Below are 15727 nucleotides of genomic sequence, written 5' to 3' on the forward strand. Positions count from 1 at the left end.
TAAATGCTAAATAAACGATATTTCCGAGACTAATAAAATATCTTCGGCTAATAATGTTATATTTAAAGATTTCTATATAGTTTGTTATTATCAAAAAGAAGTCGCAGTAGCTGCATTAATTTTGATAAAAACTAAGATTTGCAATTTTTTATATTTTATCTCTTTTGATGATCATTTTAATAAGTTTAATGAGATTTCTAAGGTAAAAATGATATCAAACATGACATTATTCGAATAATTTTTAATTAGAAACATTAGAAACAAAATTGTATTATGCATCTAACCGAAAAGTATTCGAATAATGTTATATTTGACATCATTTTAATTGGAAAATTCTCGTTAATCGATTGAAATAAGTATATATTTATACCTTTTAATTACGATGTTTGCATTTCGATCTTCTTTTTCTTCGTATTTCATTGATTTGGTCCAATCTTAATAAAAAGGGGGTCAAAATAAGTCGGCCATCAATATCGGAAGTAAGTTAATCATTCGAGCTGTTGTTCATTAAAAAATTATTTGAACTTTCAGCGCTACTTATTTCCGGTGTCATCAATAGGTAATCGTTTTGTTCGATAATTTGTGCCAATAGTCGGTAAATTCAATCACAAAAATAATCGATAAAATAATATTCTTATTTATCGATTGAAAATGGCGGGTACTGCATCAAAGTATCAATAAGTTTGAGCGTCCTGTGTATTTATATACGTTTCTTTTGTCACATAATTGTTATATTATCGCGTTACGTGTATTTCTTTTAACCGAAATGGATGGTGATTATTACTCCACCGTGTATACATGGTAAATACATAAAATGTGTACGGATAATATATCACATTCGATTTTGTGCGATAAAATGGAAAATTTATCAAGGTTATCTTTATGTTTTTCCAATTCTTCAAGCAATGCTTTTTATTTTTAATGCCATTTAAAATCGATCATATTCCACATGATACATTACAATTTGTAATTATAATTTATAAACCAACTTATGTTTTTAATATATAACGTGTGATGTGTACAGACATAACTCTATATTTTTAATCATTCATAATTAATTAATCATCTGTTTTACTTTCTATACAGGTTTGAGAAGTGTGGGATTATATCTAACATCAGAACACACCTGCGCCAAAACTTGGTGAATGCTTTGAAGCATAAGGATCTGACTCTGTGTAAGAATAGAGAAGCGAAATCAGCAAAACAATATGTTTATGATATGTTAATAGCCGAATATCTGTTTAGTCACAATTATTCCTTTACTCTGTCGATATTTGCTAGTGAAGTACCACTCTTGGTAAACTTTTGCAACAGCATACCACAGGGCTCCTCTAATGACAATGACAGAGGTAGTTGTAGCAATAAGTTGCAAAGTGATTACATAGTACATACTCTGGAAACATTGGGCATTGATCCAAACAGGCCCGAGGGCCAATATATTATATCAAATTACATGAATACTGAAGCACCATTGTTGCTATCCATTTTAAGCTCTATAGCTTCACTTGTGATCAACACTCAGTCCTCGGTTAAAAATCTCTTGTATGACAAGCAAACGCAAGCTAATTTGGTTCTGGAAGCAAACCTTGCAGACATGACGAAAATGCGTGCAGCAAGGAAGAAAATTATGCAACAGAAACAACTGTACGATGATGAACTGAAAACGAAAGAGAGCAAATTAAAGCAGCAAGCCTCTGTCATCAAACATCAACTTAGTTTATTAAATACAAAAGTAGCAGAGGCTCAGGTAAAATATCTCTCTTCTATTATATATATTTAATGCAAGATGTCCTACATATATCATTATTGTTTAACGACAGATTCAAATAGTTTGTTAATAAGATTATTAAATATTATCAAATATTTGTCAAGTATTTTGTTAACAAAAAATCGATTTTTTTTCAAATTTTATTAAAAATTATTGAATGTGATAATTTTTATTGAGAAAAGGTGAAAGATTTAAATAGAAAATAATGCCCTCTAGTAATATATAAATATCTCTTGTATTATTTTTTTTCTGTCCATATACTTAGAATTTAATGCAATCTTTGATACTGAAAGAAAAGCAGCTGAATGAAAAGAAAGACAGCAATGCACAATTTATCTTGCGGAAGGAGATGGAGCTATCTATGAAACAGAATTTCTTAACGCAAGAAGCTAATAGGTATTCTGCATTATAAAAATAAAAAAAAAGAAAATTATTAAATTATTAATAGAAAATTAATAATATTTTATTCTGATTAAGTTAGCTGTTTGAAATTTATATCTTGAATGATTTTTTCTTTTTACAGATTACAGAGAGAACGGGATAGTTATAAGAAATTCGAGGGCGGTTTGAAGAAGTTACAACGAGAACTTGTTAAAATGCAAAAAGAGATGCCGCAAAGCGCGTCAAATCAGTGCACTCAAAACAATGTCAGGGACATTCATGTACAAACTGATCTGGAGAGTCACGCGATTATAGACGAGTGCAGAATTCTGCAACAGGAGAAACTGGAATTGACGAATCTCGTGCAGGAACAACGATTGAGGATAGAGGAGATCACGCTGCGCAGCGTGCAATTGTCACGCCAACTGGAGGAAGCCCGTTTAATTGGAATCGAAATACCGGCGTCTGTTACTCAAGCTGTCAATGCGAACGCAACGATCGTCAGCGAGAGCAGTTCCACAGAGGATATTCTGAAAGATGCGAAAATGCGATTGAAACGCCTAGAAGAGGAGAGCTTGAGAGCTGATAAATATTTTTCCAATTTCATCAACACATCTTCGTAGCAGGAATAGAACATTCTACAATATTTATAAAATTAATTAATTTATTTATTTATCGTTATTATATGTGCGCACAATTGACGATTGTTGCGAATGCACTTTGCGTACATTACACTTACGCGATCTCCGTCCATTCTTGAAGAAAGAAAAAGACTGAATTGAAAAACATGTACCAAAAATTATCGGACATTTAGATAATTTATTTTATATAAAATTGGATTTTAAAACATTAATATACAAATTATCCACTATCTTTTTTTGCTTTATTTCGAATTCTACGTTCATTACATGCAACATCAAACATAGCATAAAAAATGTTAAGTCGAGCTCCCTTCGATTGTTGTACATCATCTTCTTTTTGGATCTGAACTCCTTCTAGTGCACTTGAATTAAGGATCATACCAAGCTATTGTGCTTTTTCGTGCACAGGATAAATCATACAGTTATTGAGCAGTTAAGGACTTTTTTTTTCTTCCAAAAAAAAAAAGATAAAAAGATACCAAAAAAAAATTTCGTTAAAAAGTTTAAAATACGTAAATTACAAATTTTTAGTATACAAAAAAAAAGAAAAAGGAAAAAACGAACATTGATATAAATTAATTAAGTGTTAAATTATTGCCAAATGTTATTATCATCTATAACCAATAAAAAAGTCCAGTGAATGAACATAACTTATATATTTATAAGTAAATTATATTGATAGAAATATTGTCTGATATTGAATCTTTTGATATAAAATTGAGACATAAAGAAAATGATCTTCAACTCAATAATTGTACGATTCACTCTATGTATATGGTGCATAAGCTATTTTAACACTTAATTAGTTACAATGTTTAATATATCAAATTGCACGTGTGAGTATATTATCAAAATTATCTAATTGCAAAAAAAAATGGGAACATTATTTGTAATATTGCTAGGCTGTTCTGTATTAATATTAAAATGTATAGAAAAGGATATTGTTTGTCACGGCTTTCGCGTCCTTCGCGTTCGTGTGGACGATCCTTTGCGTATGGAGATTTTTCCTGAAAATACATTCTTCAATAAATTTCCCGAATGCCGTGATTTCTTGCGACATTGGGGACACTTGATAGTTTTTTTTTTCTTTTTTTTCTTTTCTTATAGCCGTCCATTTCGTCCTTTTAACATACTTGTAGTAGACATCTTTATCAACTATGAGAAGTCAAGTAATATAGAAAGATGTTAAGAAAATAATGACTTGGTTTCTCATTCTTTTATAAAATAGACTAATAATTGATTATAAAGCGCTACATGCAAATTTACAAACTTAACATTCACAGTGCATCTATGGATACCAGAATATATAATAGAAATTATAAAATAATATATAAATTTATTTTTATTAGTCCCGATATTATGGATGACATATTTTGAGAACAAAATTTTAAAAAGTGTAGAGGAAGAGTAGAAATGTGATATTAGAAATAATTGTTCATAGAAAATATAGAATTAACCATATGAAAAAATTAAGGCTTATTACAAAACAGAAAATAAATGTCGATTACTAACAGAAATGTAACTGTTACTATAGCATTGTTATAAAAAATGCCGATTAATGCTACTAACCTTACTGTAATGATGCTTTTCTCTATGTTCAGGAATGTCACCGTTCTGATGCGTACTTTTGGCTGACAAAAATATATCCATATTTCAATATATTTGTCCCAAATGTTTTCTTTGATATATCGGTTCATACATTTATTATTTTATATATTTTATTATATATTTGCTTTTTATATATTTCGCATTTTATATAATAAGAATTAAAAATAGTTACAAACCTCTCTCATCATCTTTCCTCCGCTTTTGTTCGGTAATTACCATAGATTCTTCCGTCCGATCCTGCGTTATTATAATATTATTTAACAATAATATGTATATAGCACTGAGGTTCAAATTGTATGTGTGTGTGATATTATTATACACTGTACGGTATAATTATAAAAATGATAATTACCCTTTTCCGTCCTTGTTTCTTTTCTCTACGCTGCTCCTTCTGTTCTTCACGCGTTTTTCCTTTGCTGCGTTCTTTTTTATCAAGGACAGCCTCCGCACGTCTCCCTTCCTATTAGATACAAAAATATTTATGTAAAGAAAGATGAAAAAAGAGATTGTAACGTACAGTATAGACTATGTAATCACCTTTGGGGCACTTTCTACTTTTCTTCTTTTTGCATCTGAAACTGAATATAACTTAATATTAGAATTTGTATCAATACATAATATATATGTGTATGAAAGTAATTAATAATATTTTTAAAGAATATTTATAAAATGATATCAGATAAATAAATAAATAATGAAATACACATATACATATATACTTCCATAATTTAGAAATATATTCAACGTATTTGATTGTTATTTTAATTATAATACAAACCTCTCTCAGGACCTTCTTGCGTCGGTCCCGAACTAGCGCTACTATTTGATACACTGGAAAGATCTCGGTCTAAATTATCTATACCACTGCTATAATAATGCTCCTCCTAAAAATGTCAAATTTATATTAAAATTAATTGTACGTTAATTAATTAGAAAAAAGTTAAATATTGGATTACAAAAGATAAATATTGGAAGACAAAAGATAAATATAAAATTTGAATCTGTTTATTCAAGTATTGAAAAACATTAGAATTCTATGTTTATCATATTTAATTTAAAAGTCGAATTGTCTATTTTGTAATTTCTCGGTGACTTATTCCATGAAAAACATAACACAGCCTTACATTAACGTATGAACCTACCTTATAATATTTACGATCCTTTTTGTCTAATCCTTCATCGTCTTTCATTTCTTCCTTCTTGATATATTTCTCTTTTGCTTCTGAGACATCCTTACTATCTTCTTTCTTCCTGAACTTCTCAGAGTTTTCACTATTCAAAGAATTCATACTGCTGTACAGTGAATGATTAAATTTTAGAAAATATTCAGTTTGAATGTTTATATATTTTTATGCACAGCTATTTCTTAATAATTTATGTCTCCTCCAAAACTAAGATAAATATAATCATTGAAGACAAAGACTGTGCAAAAGTTAAGAGAATATATTTAATAATTAAATATTTCTAAAATAAATAAGTTCTCTAATATGATGTTATAAATGTATAAGTACGATAGGTGTGTATTAAACTTTTTGATGTAATGATAGAGATAGTATAGAGAGTATGGATATTCTTAAATATATTGTTCTTACTGATGCGTTTGATTGGATGAACTTCGTTTTTCTCGTTGCTCCTTATTTTCTTTTTCGGGCCGAGTGTCTCCATTATTTTCTTTCGTCGCTACTCCATTGCTAACCTTTTCGTTTGTATCATTATTCGCAGTATCTGGTATCTTTCCAGTCTACAAATGAATATAAGCAACAGTAATTTCAAACGCTTTTATCATGTAATTTCTTAGAAAATAATTTAACATTAAAAATAAAACAACAAACTAATAAAAAAAAATTGTGAATTTCTAATACTTGATATTTATGTGCAAAATAAACTAATTATCGAGAATTTAACCTTGTCGCCCACATGATGGAAATCAGATTCGCGTATCATATTGGGAGTTTTAGCCTTCAGTTGTCCACTGTACGATGTAGCCAGAACATGCAAGTCCTGACGTTGACCACGTTCTTCCTCTCTCACTTTTTCTACTTTTCGCTCAAGGATCTGAGAGAGTTTTGCCAAGACAGGAAAATGTGGCAATATCTTGATCAATATTATTAAAGAATTCCTTATTTGCACATAATCCTTAGAATCTAGACATACTACAATAGCCTGTCAAAAAAAGAAAAAAAAAGAAAGATTAAATTATATAGAAGCAGAATTATTGCCAGCATTGAAATAGCTTCTCCTTATTAAAAATAATAATATTTCTAAGATTGCAAGCATATTTCTAAGATTGCACCTTTGTGATTTTGTAATGCCACTTGTGACACACATGTCTGTAATTTTCAAATCCGACCATATCATTCGCTTCGGAAAATTGATTGCTCACGCGAAACTTAGTCACGAATCCGGGATAATTACTGCATTCCTATGCAAAAAAACATATTCCAATTAATAGAAGACAAATACATATCTTAGAATTAATATTTACATAAAAAATCGTGACGCTCTTTCAAAAATAACTTTTGAAATTTTAAGAAACAAAGTAATTTGTTAATTTGTATTTCTATTACCTTATCAAATATGGCTTTCTCGGAATGCCATCTCATCACAGTCTCTAACATGGCGCACAAAAATCTGCCATATCGATTTGCTTCATTCTCTGTGCATGAAGTGACTGAATATGTAATATCACAGAAAAGCTGAAAAATCAAATAACTTATTGTAAAAAATAACAAACTATAAATTTATGTTGTGCATCTAATGATATCTTCAAAAATTATACTCTAACAAAAATTTTGAAATATAACTTTTCAGAATATTTCATACACCAATAAGATCCTAATCATTTATATCAGATAGGAGTGACTTACACGATCGTAGCAAAGCAGGGTCGAAAAATTTGCAGTCTTCAAGGAATGAATGGTATGTACAAATTTCGCACAATACATGGCGTCCACAGTTGTGAATGTACACCGCGGAAATAGGCACAACTGCAGAAATTGCGTTATCGTCTCGTTCTTCGCAGACTTGGCGCTTCGTGACAAGAACCATGTATCCTTTTCTTGTCTACAAGTTAATAACAATCGTACAATTATCAGAATTAATGAAATATAATCTTATATAAAATTATATGAGAATCATATTATGTGTTATAAAAATTATGTGCAGCAATTTTACCTCAGGTACGCAAATACTTTCTCAACATGTTCCTCTTGCTTCTTCTTTTCATCCTGCAGCTTCTCAATCAGAGTAGTATATCTTTCCTGTTCCTTTTTTCCTTTACTTATATTCTAAAAACCAGCATCACTCTCAGTTTAAATTAAGAAGAGAAGGAAAAAGTATTTTCTTAAGTTTAAAACAAATCATCTTATTGTCACCTTTAATACTGTAAGCAACGTAATAAAATGCTAAGTTTGCTAATATCGCGTTACCATATCTTTGGAATCGGCCGTCTGTACCGCGAGTTGCTTCAACTTGCTGATTTCCCTTTGATAGCTTTCCACTGGCACATACAAATCGTACATCGACAGGGACCAAAATGTGACTAAGAATTGTGGTGATATGTCCTCCCATACTTTTAGAGGGTGCAACGGTCTGACTGACTGAGCGACGGGTGCCATAACAGCTTGCGCGGCTTCCGCATATTTCAATTGTTTCATAGCCGTGGACATTTTCTTGTAATTCGGATCGGCTTTACGAAGGGCATCATATTTTATCTTCAAATATAAAATCAAAATTATAGCATAAAAATACATGTTAAATTGACAAATAAAATATTTAAATATTTTTGAAATAAAATTTGAAAAAATGATCTATTTAATCAGTTATTTGTGATTCTCTAATAGTTAAAATTATTAGGTCAAAGAAATATTAGAATGTTTTGGAAAATTTGAAGGTGGCTCGCTTACATTTATGGCATGTGCGAACATTGGCCTTGCCAGAAAAAATGCAACATCCGAGTGTATGTGATTATCCTGGAGCATAGAATGAATTGAAGGCAGTCGCTCCACATACTCGTCCACTGTCATAGTTGACCCCAGAAACGTTCCGAATTGTACCAGTGTGTCTTGACACTGATCGTACAACTTGCCTGTTATAGATGTGAAAAATAAAAATAAAATAAAATAATTAAGAGAAAAATGATATAATAGTTTTTTTTTTAACGCTACTTTCCATGTACAATTCCACTTACCAACGAGTTTCAGATGAGATTTATCCGTCTCTCTGTAAACGACGCAGTGTTTCTGCTGTGCCATCAGCAAGCATAAGGCGACTGCGAGATCGTGCTCAGCAAGAGCTTCCTTCAAACGCTGTGAAGATTTCTTCGTGTTGCGGACTTGACTGAAGTAACCGGCCTTGAAGAATAATATTTTTACATAAGGCAAGTAATTGGTATCAAAATTTTGCGTACAATATTATTTTCGGGCAATGTTTTACGTTCAATACTGTATTCGAATAATGTTAAGATTTACCTCATTTTTCAACAAATCACCACCCGCCATTGCATCTAATTGATCAGATGTCATTTCTTCGGCTGCTTCGATACCAGCCATTTTTTGTACTATCTCCTTCAATATCAATAAATCTAGACTGAAGACAGATTTTAAAATATTATATACAATATAATAAATTTATTTAAAAAACTTACTGCAATATTTTGTATGCATAAAATTTAATTATGTATGGAACATACCTCTTTTGAGCTTTAAGTTGATTCGCTACATATTGTAATAATCCTGTTAATTCGATGTTATATTTCTTAAATATCGCTCCGCAAAAGGAAGCCAGAGATTGCAACCATAAAGATATACTGGTGCCGTCGTGTTTAAATCTATCCCTGTCAGCACCTGCTAATGCCTCCACAAGACAGTATCCTAACACGTCGTACGAAATATTTGTCAAGTATTTTAAGGAGTCTACTACAGGCCCTGAAACATATAATGCAATATGTCAGTCATTTCTTTTTTTTTTTTCAAAATTAAGTTTGTCGCTCTATTAGTTGCGCGCACTATATGTACCTATAAGGTTGTCGTATAATTGAATCTGTATGAGAACGTAATCGAACAATACACCTGGTGAAGAATGCGTAAGTTTCCCTATCGATCGGCCGACCGGCTTGATCGTCTCTTTGCTCACGCGTTTCATGATAGACTTGATTTTCTTTTGGGCATCCGCTCGTTTCCGTAACAGAGCTGCATGCTGTAACGGAGTGTCGTTCTTCCAGCGCGCGTATAAACAGTAGCGATTTTGATAAGGATAATATTTCAAAATGTTCCACAATTCCTCAGCGACGCAACAATTGCAGTCCATGAAAGAGAGCGAGGGTAGCAGTGCAACGTCGAGAATTGTCAATACGTCGTAATATAGACTGCAGTTCTTGTTCAACGGCTGTTTGCCCACATCGAGAGGACAGTGCTTGATAGCAGTATGACACAGCCTCATCACCTTGTACATTAGAATAGGATCGTGGTGTAGATTCGGCCCAAGCACGATCAACATCGGCAATAAGTGCTCGTGAATATCCTCCAAATCGTGTATCAGTGGCGGTGCGAGAGCGCTTTTTAAAGGAGGCACTTTACGACCCGGCAATTTGGGAGAAACGATGCAATGTCTAGAAGAATTTGAAAATTGTGACTCAGGGAAGCTTATTAGAGCGCTAGTAGAACAGCTATCGTTAAAAACATAACAATTTTTTAGTATAACATACAGTTTTTGTTCAACTATAATTTTTTCTACAAATTATCTTCTGAAAATAAATGATAAACGTAAAAAAAACATTAATGGCTTACTTCCTATACACGGGTTCAATAAGAGCCTGAATCATTTTGCACAATGCTAAAGCTATGGGACGTTGATCAGTGAAACAACAATCTGGCAAACGATTGAATAAGCTTTGTGCCACTTCCCAAGCTCCGATTTCCAGAAGGGCTTCGCATAATACAAATTTTTGATTGTTCGCATATTTGTCCTTTAAAATGATACGAAAAGAATGATATATTGTATTTTTGCAAAAGATTAGTTAATAATTAACAGGCAAATCATTGATTAATAAACTCAGCTTAGCAAATTATTAAATTATTAATTAAAAAGTTGAAAATTGTTATTTGAATATTTGTATAAAAATATTTGCGCAAAACTTAATTTTCATTAATTTTTAAATAATATATATATATATATATATATATATCTGTTTAAAAATTATATATATATATATATATATATATATATATATATATCTGTTTAAAATTATATATATATATATATATATATATATATTACATTTATATTAAAAAAAAAACCCAATATTCTTCAAATTGTTATGTTTTTCATTTTCAATTTTAAAAAAAGTTTAACTATAGAGAATTAATACACAATTAATAAATTTTGAGCAAAAACTTATAAGACAAAACTCTTGGATTCATTAAATAATAATCAGCTAAGCTCAAATTTGCGACACAATGAATAATTAATAAAATTTTTTTTGCTTGCTACTTGTGCATTGTCCTTCTCTTCCACAACGTCTTCTTTGTCCTTTGTTGAAATCACACTCAATTTTCGCACATACTCCTTAGCCTGCTTCATCGCCTGTTCGTGATCTAATATGATAGTTTTATCATCTGGCACTAGCCAAGGTAATATGTCGTCCAGTTTAATCACATTGTGCTGCAGCATAAGCGCGGTGACCTTTTGCAGCGAGAATGGCGTAGCGTCGACAGTGGAGCAGTATTTAAACCCTAACACCTCGCAAAGTACCTGTTGATCACTCATGTACGAGCGTATTAAGGGAATAAATAAAGCATCATCTTGCGGTCGGTTTTCAAAAGTTTCTAGCAAGATGTCGAGTACTCTATTAGGATCAAGATTAAAATAACCTGTAAGGAGACAACATTTTGTACTTTCGATTATTCTCTTTGCAATTTCTGCAACACAACAATTTTTCAAAACATCAATATTTGTATGTGACCAGTAGCAAAAATTAAGAAATTCCTACCGATAAGAGATTTAACGATTTCCAGTGTCGAGGCTACTTCATTGCCTGGACGTTCTTGATTTAATTCTACAATGAGCTTGGAATAACCCTCGCTCTCTTCACGAAATAAATTAAATTTTCTCTGCTTATAACTGCAAAAAAATGGTTGAGATCTCTTTAAATCTTGTCTATACCACAAAAATAGATTTAATTTTTGTACGTTAATGTAAAAATACTTACTATAATTTTGTTTTCACTTTTATAAACTTTGTTTGAAAATTTTTGTTTTTTAATGTTCCTACATCTTGCAAAGTTTCAATCTCTAAACGTTCTTTCAATATTCTGTCGGTCAAAAACTGTGAAAAATAAAAAAAATAGAAGAAGTTTAGAGTATAAGAACTCTTGCTTCGATAAAATAGTAAATCTATTTTTGGTATCTATTTCTTTTAATATTTCTTCTTTTCAATAATTTTTCGATGGTTTTTTAAAATTAGGATATATAATATAAATATATATAAAAAATGTAAACATACCTTTTCAGATTCTTTCACAATATAGTAAAAATTGTTCCTTTCTTCATTATGTGCTTCTGCATCGATTAAAGTAAATATATCTACTATTGCAGATGGTATTGCACCATCAAAATTCTACAAATAAATTTTATAAGTTAATATCATTATAATTCCAGTTTAACAATTGTAATTTTGATAATTCTTTATAAAAAAATTATCAAAATTAAAAAATTTCAAAAATAGTAATTAAAAAAAAAATTTTGCCATACCATAAGTTCACCTAATGTCTGTACTACACTGTCCTTTTTTACATTCCCATGGATTCCATTTGATATTAATTCGTATAATCCGCGCTTCCATTCTATAAATCAAAAGATAAAATTCTATTCATCAAAGCTGCAATTACATATAAAAGGCAATATAATCAGACAATATATCTAAATATAGAACAATGCGTACATATGTGAAAAGGGCATTAAAAATAAACAAAAAAATAATAATAAAAAAAAAATTTGCAAGATTGCAGATATTTTCAGAGAACTATCCTTTCTCGTTCCTATTTAAAATATATGAAATATTCAAAACAAGTAAAATAAAAGAAGAAAAAGAGTTAATGGTCACATATAAACCAGAAAATTTCAAAAATATATAAAATTTTGGAACAATATATGTTTAGGAACTGGAGTAGGAAACGTACTACATGTTTGCCGCGAAGAAACAACAATGGTTCAGATCGACGGCGTGCTAGTTTAAGCGTTTTATAATAAAAGATATACTCGGCGGCGAAATATATTACCTGGTGCGTTGCCTTCCTTAAATTTGTGCTTGATTAGCTTGAGGCTGCAAACATGCGTGAATTGACAAATTAAGTCTTCAGTAGAGAGCGAGTTAACAGGAGTAGATAAGTGTTTTCGTGAACCAGCAATGCACCGTGTCGATCGCGTCGACCAGGCGACGCGCCAACAACACCACTTACAAATCGTTTCTTCCGTGTTTATCCCATGACTTCCACAATTCTGTATGCCATACTTTGCTGGCCATATTTAGTGCTCTGATCCGTTTTATTTAAAAAGGGCCTCCGCGAGCATCAATCAAATGGGAATTAAACGATCAACTCGACATCGCAGGTTAATGTGTGATGAGAACTGAGAACTATGTATCTCTCTGACTCTCTCTCTCCCTCTCTCTCTCTCTCTCTCTCTCTCTTCGAGCGCGTCCTCGAAGCTATCAACCATCGCAATCTCGAGAACTCGATCGAGGATTGTGTTCGAAAATTTACTTGTCAGAGTAGCGTATATGATTGACCAATCAGGATAGAATAATTTTTGTTTCTCTTGTCCTGATTGGTCAATCAGGAAGTAAGTTTTGGAACGCAACCTCGTGTATTATTCATGTTGGATCTAATACAGATGTCGCTGAAGCTGTCTTTCTTTTCTCAGAAGTTTCCCTTCTTTTATTTCACTTTTTGCATCTCCTGCTCTTTCTCACCTAGCTGTAAGTGGAAGAGGTAGTGATGATTTTCCTTAATTTATAATCCGTAAACATCCTACGATAGATTCTTTACAAATATTTAGATTCTACAAAATTCTATCCAATAGATCTTCTTTTCACTAATTAATATTGAAGTAATTGTCGTACTTACCCTTTTCCATCGTTAATTAGCGTTGAACATGTGATATGTTTGTTGTTGGTCGTTATGACAGATTTTACTTGTTACTATAATATATTATGTACTGTGTTCTACATAGTAATTGCAATAAATTAATAATTCTTTATATCCTTAAATAGTTGTTATATCTTTTACTTTGTTAAGATTTTTTTTTATCATAAATTTTTTTTCCTTCATAGAATATTCATTTTTTGAATATGTATGTCTCATCTTACACATGTTTTTTTATTTGTACAATTTACAATTTTTTTTTACTAACTAGGTAAAAAAGATGGCTAAATCTTCTGAAAAGAAGGGAAAAAGTGCTATCAACGAGGTGGTGACTCGTGAATATACAGTGAATCTTCACAAGCGTCTTCATGGCGTTGGATTCAAGAAACGTGCTCCACGAGCCATCAAGGAAATCAGAAAGTTTGCGGAGAAGCAAATGGGAACGCCTGATGTTAGGATAGACACACGTCTCAACAAGCAGTTGTGGTCTAAAGGCATCAGGTAAGCTGTCGATAAAATCTGAATTGAAGAGTTTTACATGTTTAAAATATTTGATTATAATTTGTTAATAATAATAATCAATAATTATTTAATAATAAACTACTATAATTTATTATAGTTTTTTTGGAACATTAATTTATAGTAAAAGTAGAAAATGGTATTGAAAGAAAACCTTGCTCTCAATTGTAATTTCTTGCTTTAGTTAGTATTTTATTATCAAATATTATTTGAGATGTATACAATAAAATTTTTAAATCAAAGATTACTTTTTATTTATGTATAAATTTTATTATGATAAATATTGATTCTTTGTTGACAGAAGAATATGAAAATAAAATAATTCTGCAATATCTTTTATATCATTTATTTATTTTTTAGGAATGTTCCCTTCAGAGTTCGTGTAAGATTAAGCAGGAGAAGAAATGATGATGAGGATTCTGCAAACAAGCTTTATACCCTCGTCACATATATACCTGTTGCAACGTTTAAGGGTCTTCAAACTGAAAATGTGGATGCTAGCCAAGATTAATGTACTTCTGTAAAATAAAAAATAACAAACTTACAAATACGTGAGGTTTTATCTTGCCATTTAATTTATACTTTATTTCATGAATATATATTTTAAATAATAAAACGCGGCTTTTTATCATACTCTATTTTTAATGCTTGCAAGACTTTCTAGAAAATTACTACACTGATATTTTTTTCTGGATTGTCACATCTACATAATTAAAAAACTTTTCAGTGACTGTGGATAACTTTCCAGTCACACATGGATGAAAAAGACCTGTGATTTTTTGAATTGATACTTGTCTTTTTTGAGATAGTTCCACTTTTCTAACTTCTTTTGTTTTAACTACATTTAATTTCAATTTATGTAGACTTAAAAATTACACAGTTCAACAAAAAACTTTTTGGAACACAATAACGTGACTAATTATTGTCATTTTAATGTATTTTGTTATATTATAGCTATGATATATAATGTATGGAAAAGTTTTATTGTAATCATACAAAATTAAATTTATTGTAGACTTTTGGCCCTCTCAAAAGACATTTGTTATATCGTGATTATAGATTAATATAAAATATTCATTAAATATGGGATCTATTGCCGAAAAATTGCGGATTATATAAATCATTGAGAATCATGACATTGCATATATATAATACAAATGTTCGATCCATTTCTGAAAGCAAGAGAATTTTGCCATGTACTTGCAATTGATAAATATTTATTAAGCTCATCGATGCCCTATTTAAATTAAAATAATCATGATTATTTAAAATGTATATATAAATTTTACAAAAATTTAAATATTTATAAATTTTGACATTTATATTATTTCGCCATTTCAAATTTGTCAATTTTGATATACTTGTATTCGGCGAATCTAAAATTTCTTACATTTGAATATAAACATAATTGAAAACTATTTTATATAAATTTTCAATATCTAATTTGCAATTTTTCCCCAATAAATTATATTTAATCATAAATATATATTAATCACAGTCGACATAAATTTCTTTTTAAAGTCCGAAAATTCTAAAACAACATATTTAATTTTTATTACAATAGAACTTGTCCAGCATGTCGCTTTGTGGAAAAATATAAATCGAACAGATTTAGCGAACATCATTAAATAGCATAATACGCTCATATATATCGTTTCATTAATTTTTTAC

The 15727-nt window shown here is 30.4% G+C and overlaps 3 protein-coding genes across 9 annotated transcripts; 2 read left to right on the top strand and 1 right to left on the bottom strand.

Annotated features, from left to right (window-relative positions):
* The first annotated feature begins 662 nt into the window (after nucleotides 1-662).
* LOC126853161 (uncharacterized) lies at nucleotides 663-2794 on the top strand. 3 transcript variants are annotated; one of them, XM_050598687.1, is made up of 4 exons: nucleotides 663-801; nucleotides 1087-1747; nucleotides 2034-2164; nucleotides 2292-2794. In XM_050598687.1, the coding sequence occupies exons 1-4, from the start codon at nucleotides 767-769 to the stop codon at nucleotides 2770-2772; spliced, it is 1308 nt and encodes a 435-aa protein (XP_050454644.1). In that variant the 5' UTR covers nucleotides 663-766; the 3' UTR covers nucleotides 2773-2794. The 3 variants fall into 3 exon arrangements, with proteins under 3 accessions (XP_050454644.1, XP_050454643.1, XP_050454645.1); XM_050598686.1 differs by having other exon boundaries at nucleotides 757-873; XM_050598688.1 differs by lacking the exon at nucleotides 663-801 and adding an exon at nucleotides 823-966.
* Nucleotides 2795-3010: 216 nt separating this feature from the next.
* LOC126853149 (THO complex subunit 2) lies at nucleotides 3011-13046 on the bottom strand. Of its 4 annotated transcripts, none has more exons than XM_050598657.1 (28): nucleotides 12854-13046; nucleotides 12674-12717; nucleotides 12147-12238; nucleotides 11899-12012; nucleotides 11606-11721; nucleotides 11387-11517; nucleotides 10888-11267; nucleotides 10185-10363; nucleotides 9414-10006; nucleotides 9089-9323; nucleotides 8868-8985; nucleotides 8588-8750; nucleotides 8304-8485; nucleotides 7827-8111; nucleotides 7573-7685; nucleotides 7266-7461; nucleotides 6966-7094; nucleotides 6692-6820; nucleotides 6304-6561; nucleotides 5991-6139; nucleotides 5541-5670; nucleotides 5177-5282; nucleotides 4936-4976; nucleotides 4751-4858; nucleotides 4575-4635; nucleotides 4360-4421; nucleotides 3733-3797; nucleotides 3011-3147 (listed from the first exon to the last, which is right to left on the bottom strand). In XM_050598657.1, the coding sequence occupies exons 1-28, from the start codon at nucleotides 12916-12918 to the stop codon at nucleotides 3117-3119; spliced, it is 4275 nt and encodes a 1424-aa protein (XP_050454614.1). In that variant the 5' UTR covers nucleotides 12919-13046; the 3' UTR covers nucleotides 3011-3116. The 4 variants fall into 4 exon arrangements, with proteins under 4 accessions (XP_050454614.1, XP_050454612.1, XP_050454613.1 ...); XM_050598655.1 differs by having other exon boundaries at nucleotides 5541-5691; XM_050598656.1 differs by having other exon boundaries at nucleotides 3011-3190; nucleotides 5541-5691.
* A 242-nt stretch (nucleotides 13047-13288) lies between these two features.
* On the top strand, nucleotides 13289-14604 carry LOC126853185 (60S ribosomal protein L31). 2 transcript variants are annotated; one of them, XM_050598733.1, is made up of 3 exons: nucleotides 13289-13384; nucleotides 13809-14038; nucleotides 14417-14604. In XM_050598733.1, the coding sequence occupies exons 2-3, from the start codon at nucleotides 13818-13820 to the stop codon at nucleotides 14565-14567; spliced, it is 372 nt and encodes a 123-aa protein (XP_050454690.1). In that variant the 5' UTR covers nucleotides 13289-13384; nucleotides 13809-13817; the 3' UTR covers nucleotides 14568-14604. The 2 variants fall into 2 exon arrangements, with proteins under 2 accessions (XP_050454690.1, XP_050454691.1); XM_050598734.1 differs by lacking the exon at nucleotides 13289-13384 and adding an exon at nucleotides 13479-13502.
* The last annotated feature ends 1123 nt before the right edge of the window (nucleotides 14605-15727 follow it).

This window comes from Cataglyphis hispanica, chromosome 11, assembly GCF_021464435.1.
Source record: "Cataglyphis hispanica isolate Lineage 1 chromosome 11, ULB_Chis1_1.0, whole genome shotgun sequence".
Taxonomy (NCBI): domain Eukaryota; kingdom Metazoa; phylum Arthropoda; class Insecta; order Hymenoptera; family Formicidae; genus Cataglyphis; species Cataglyphis hispanica.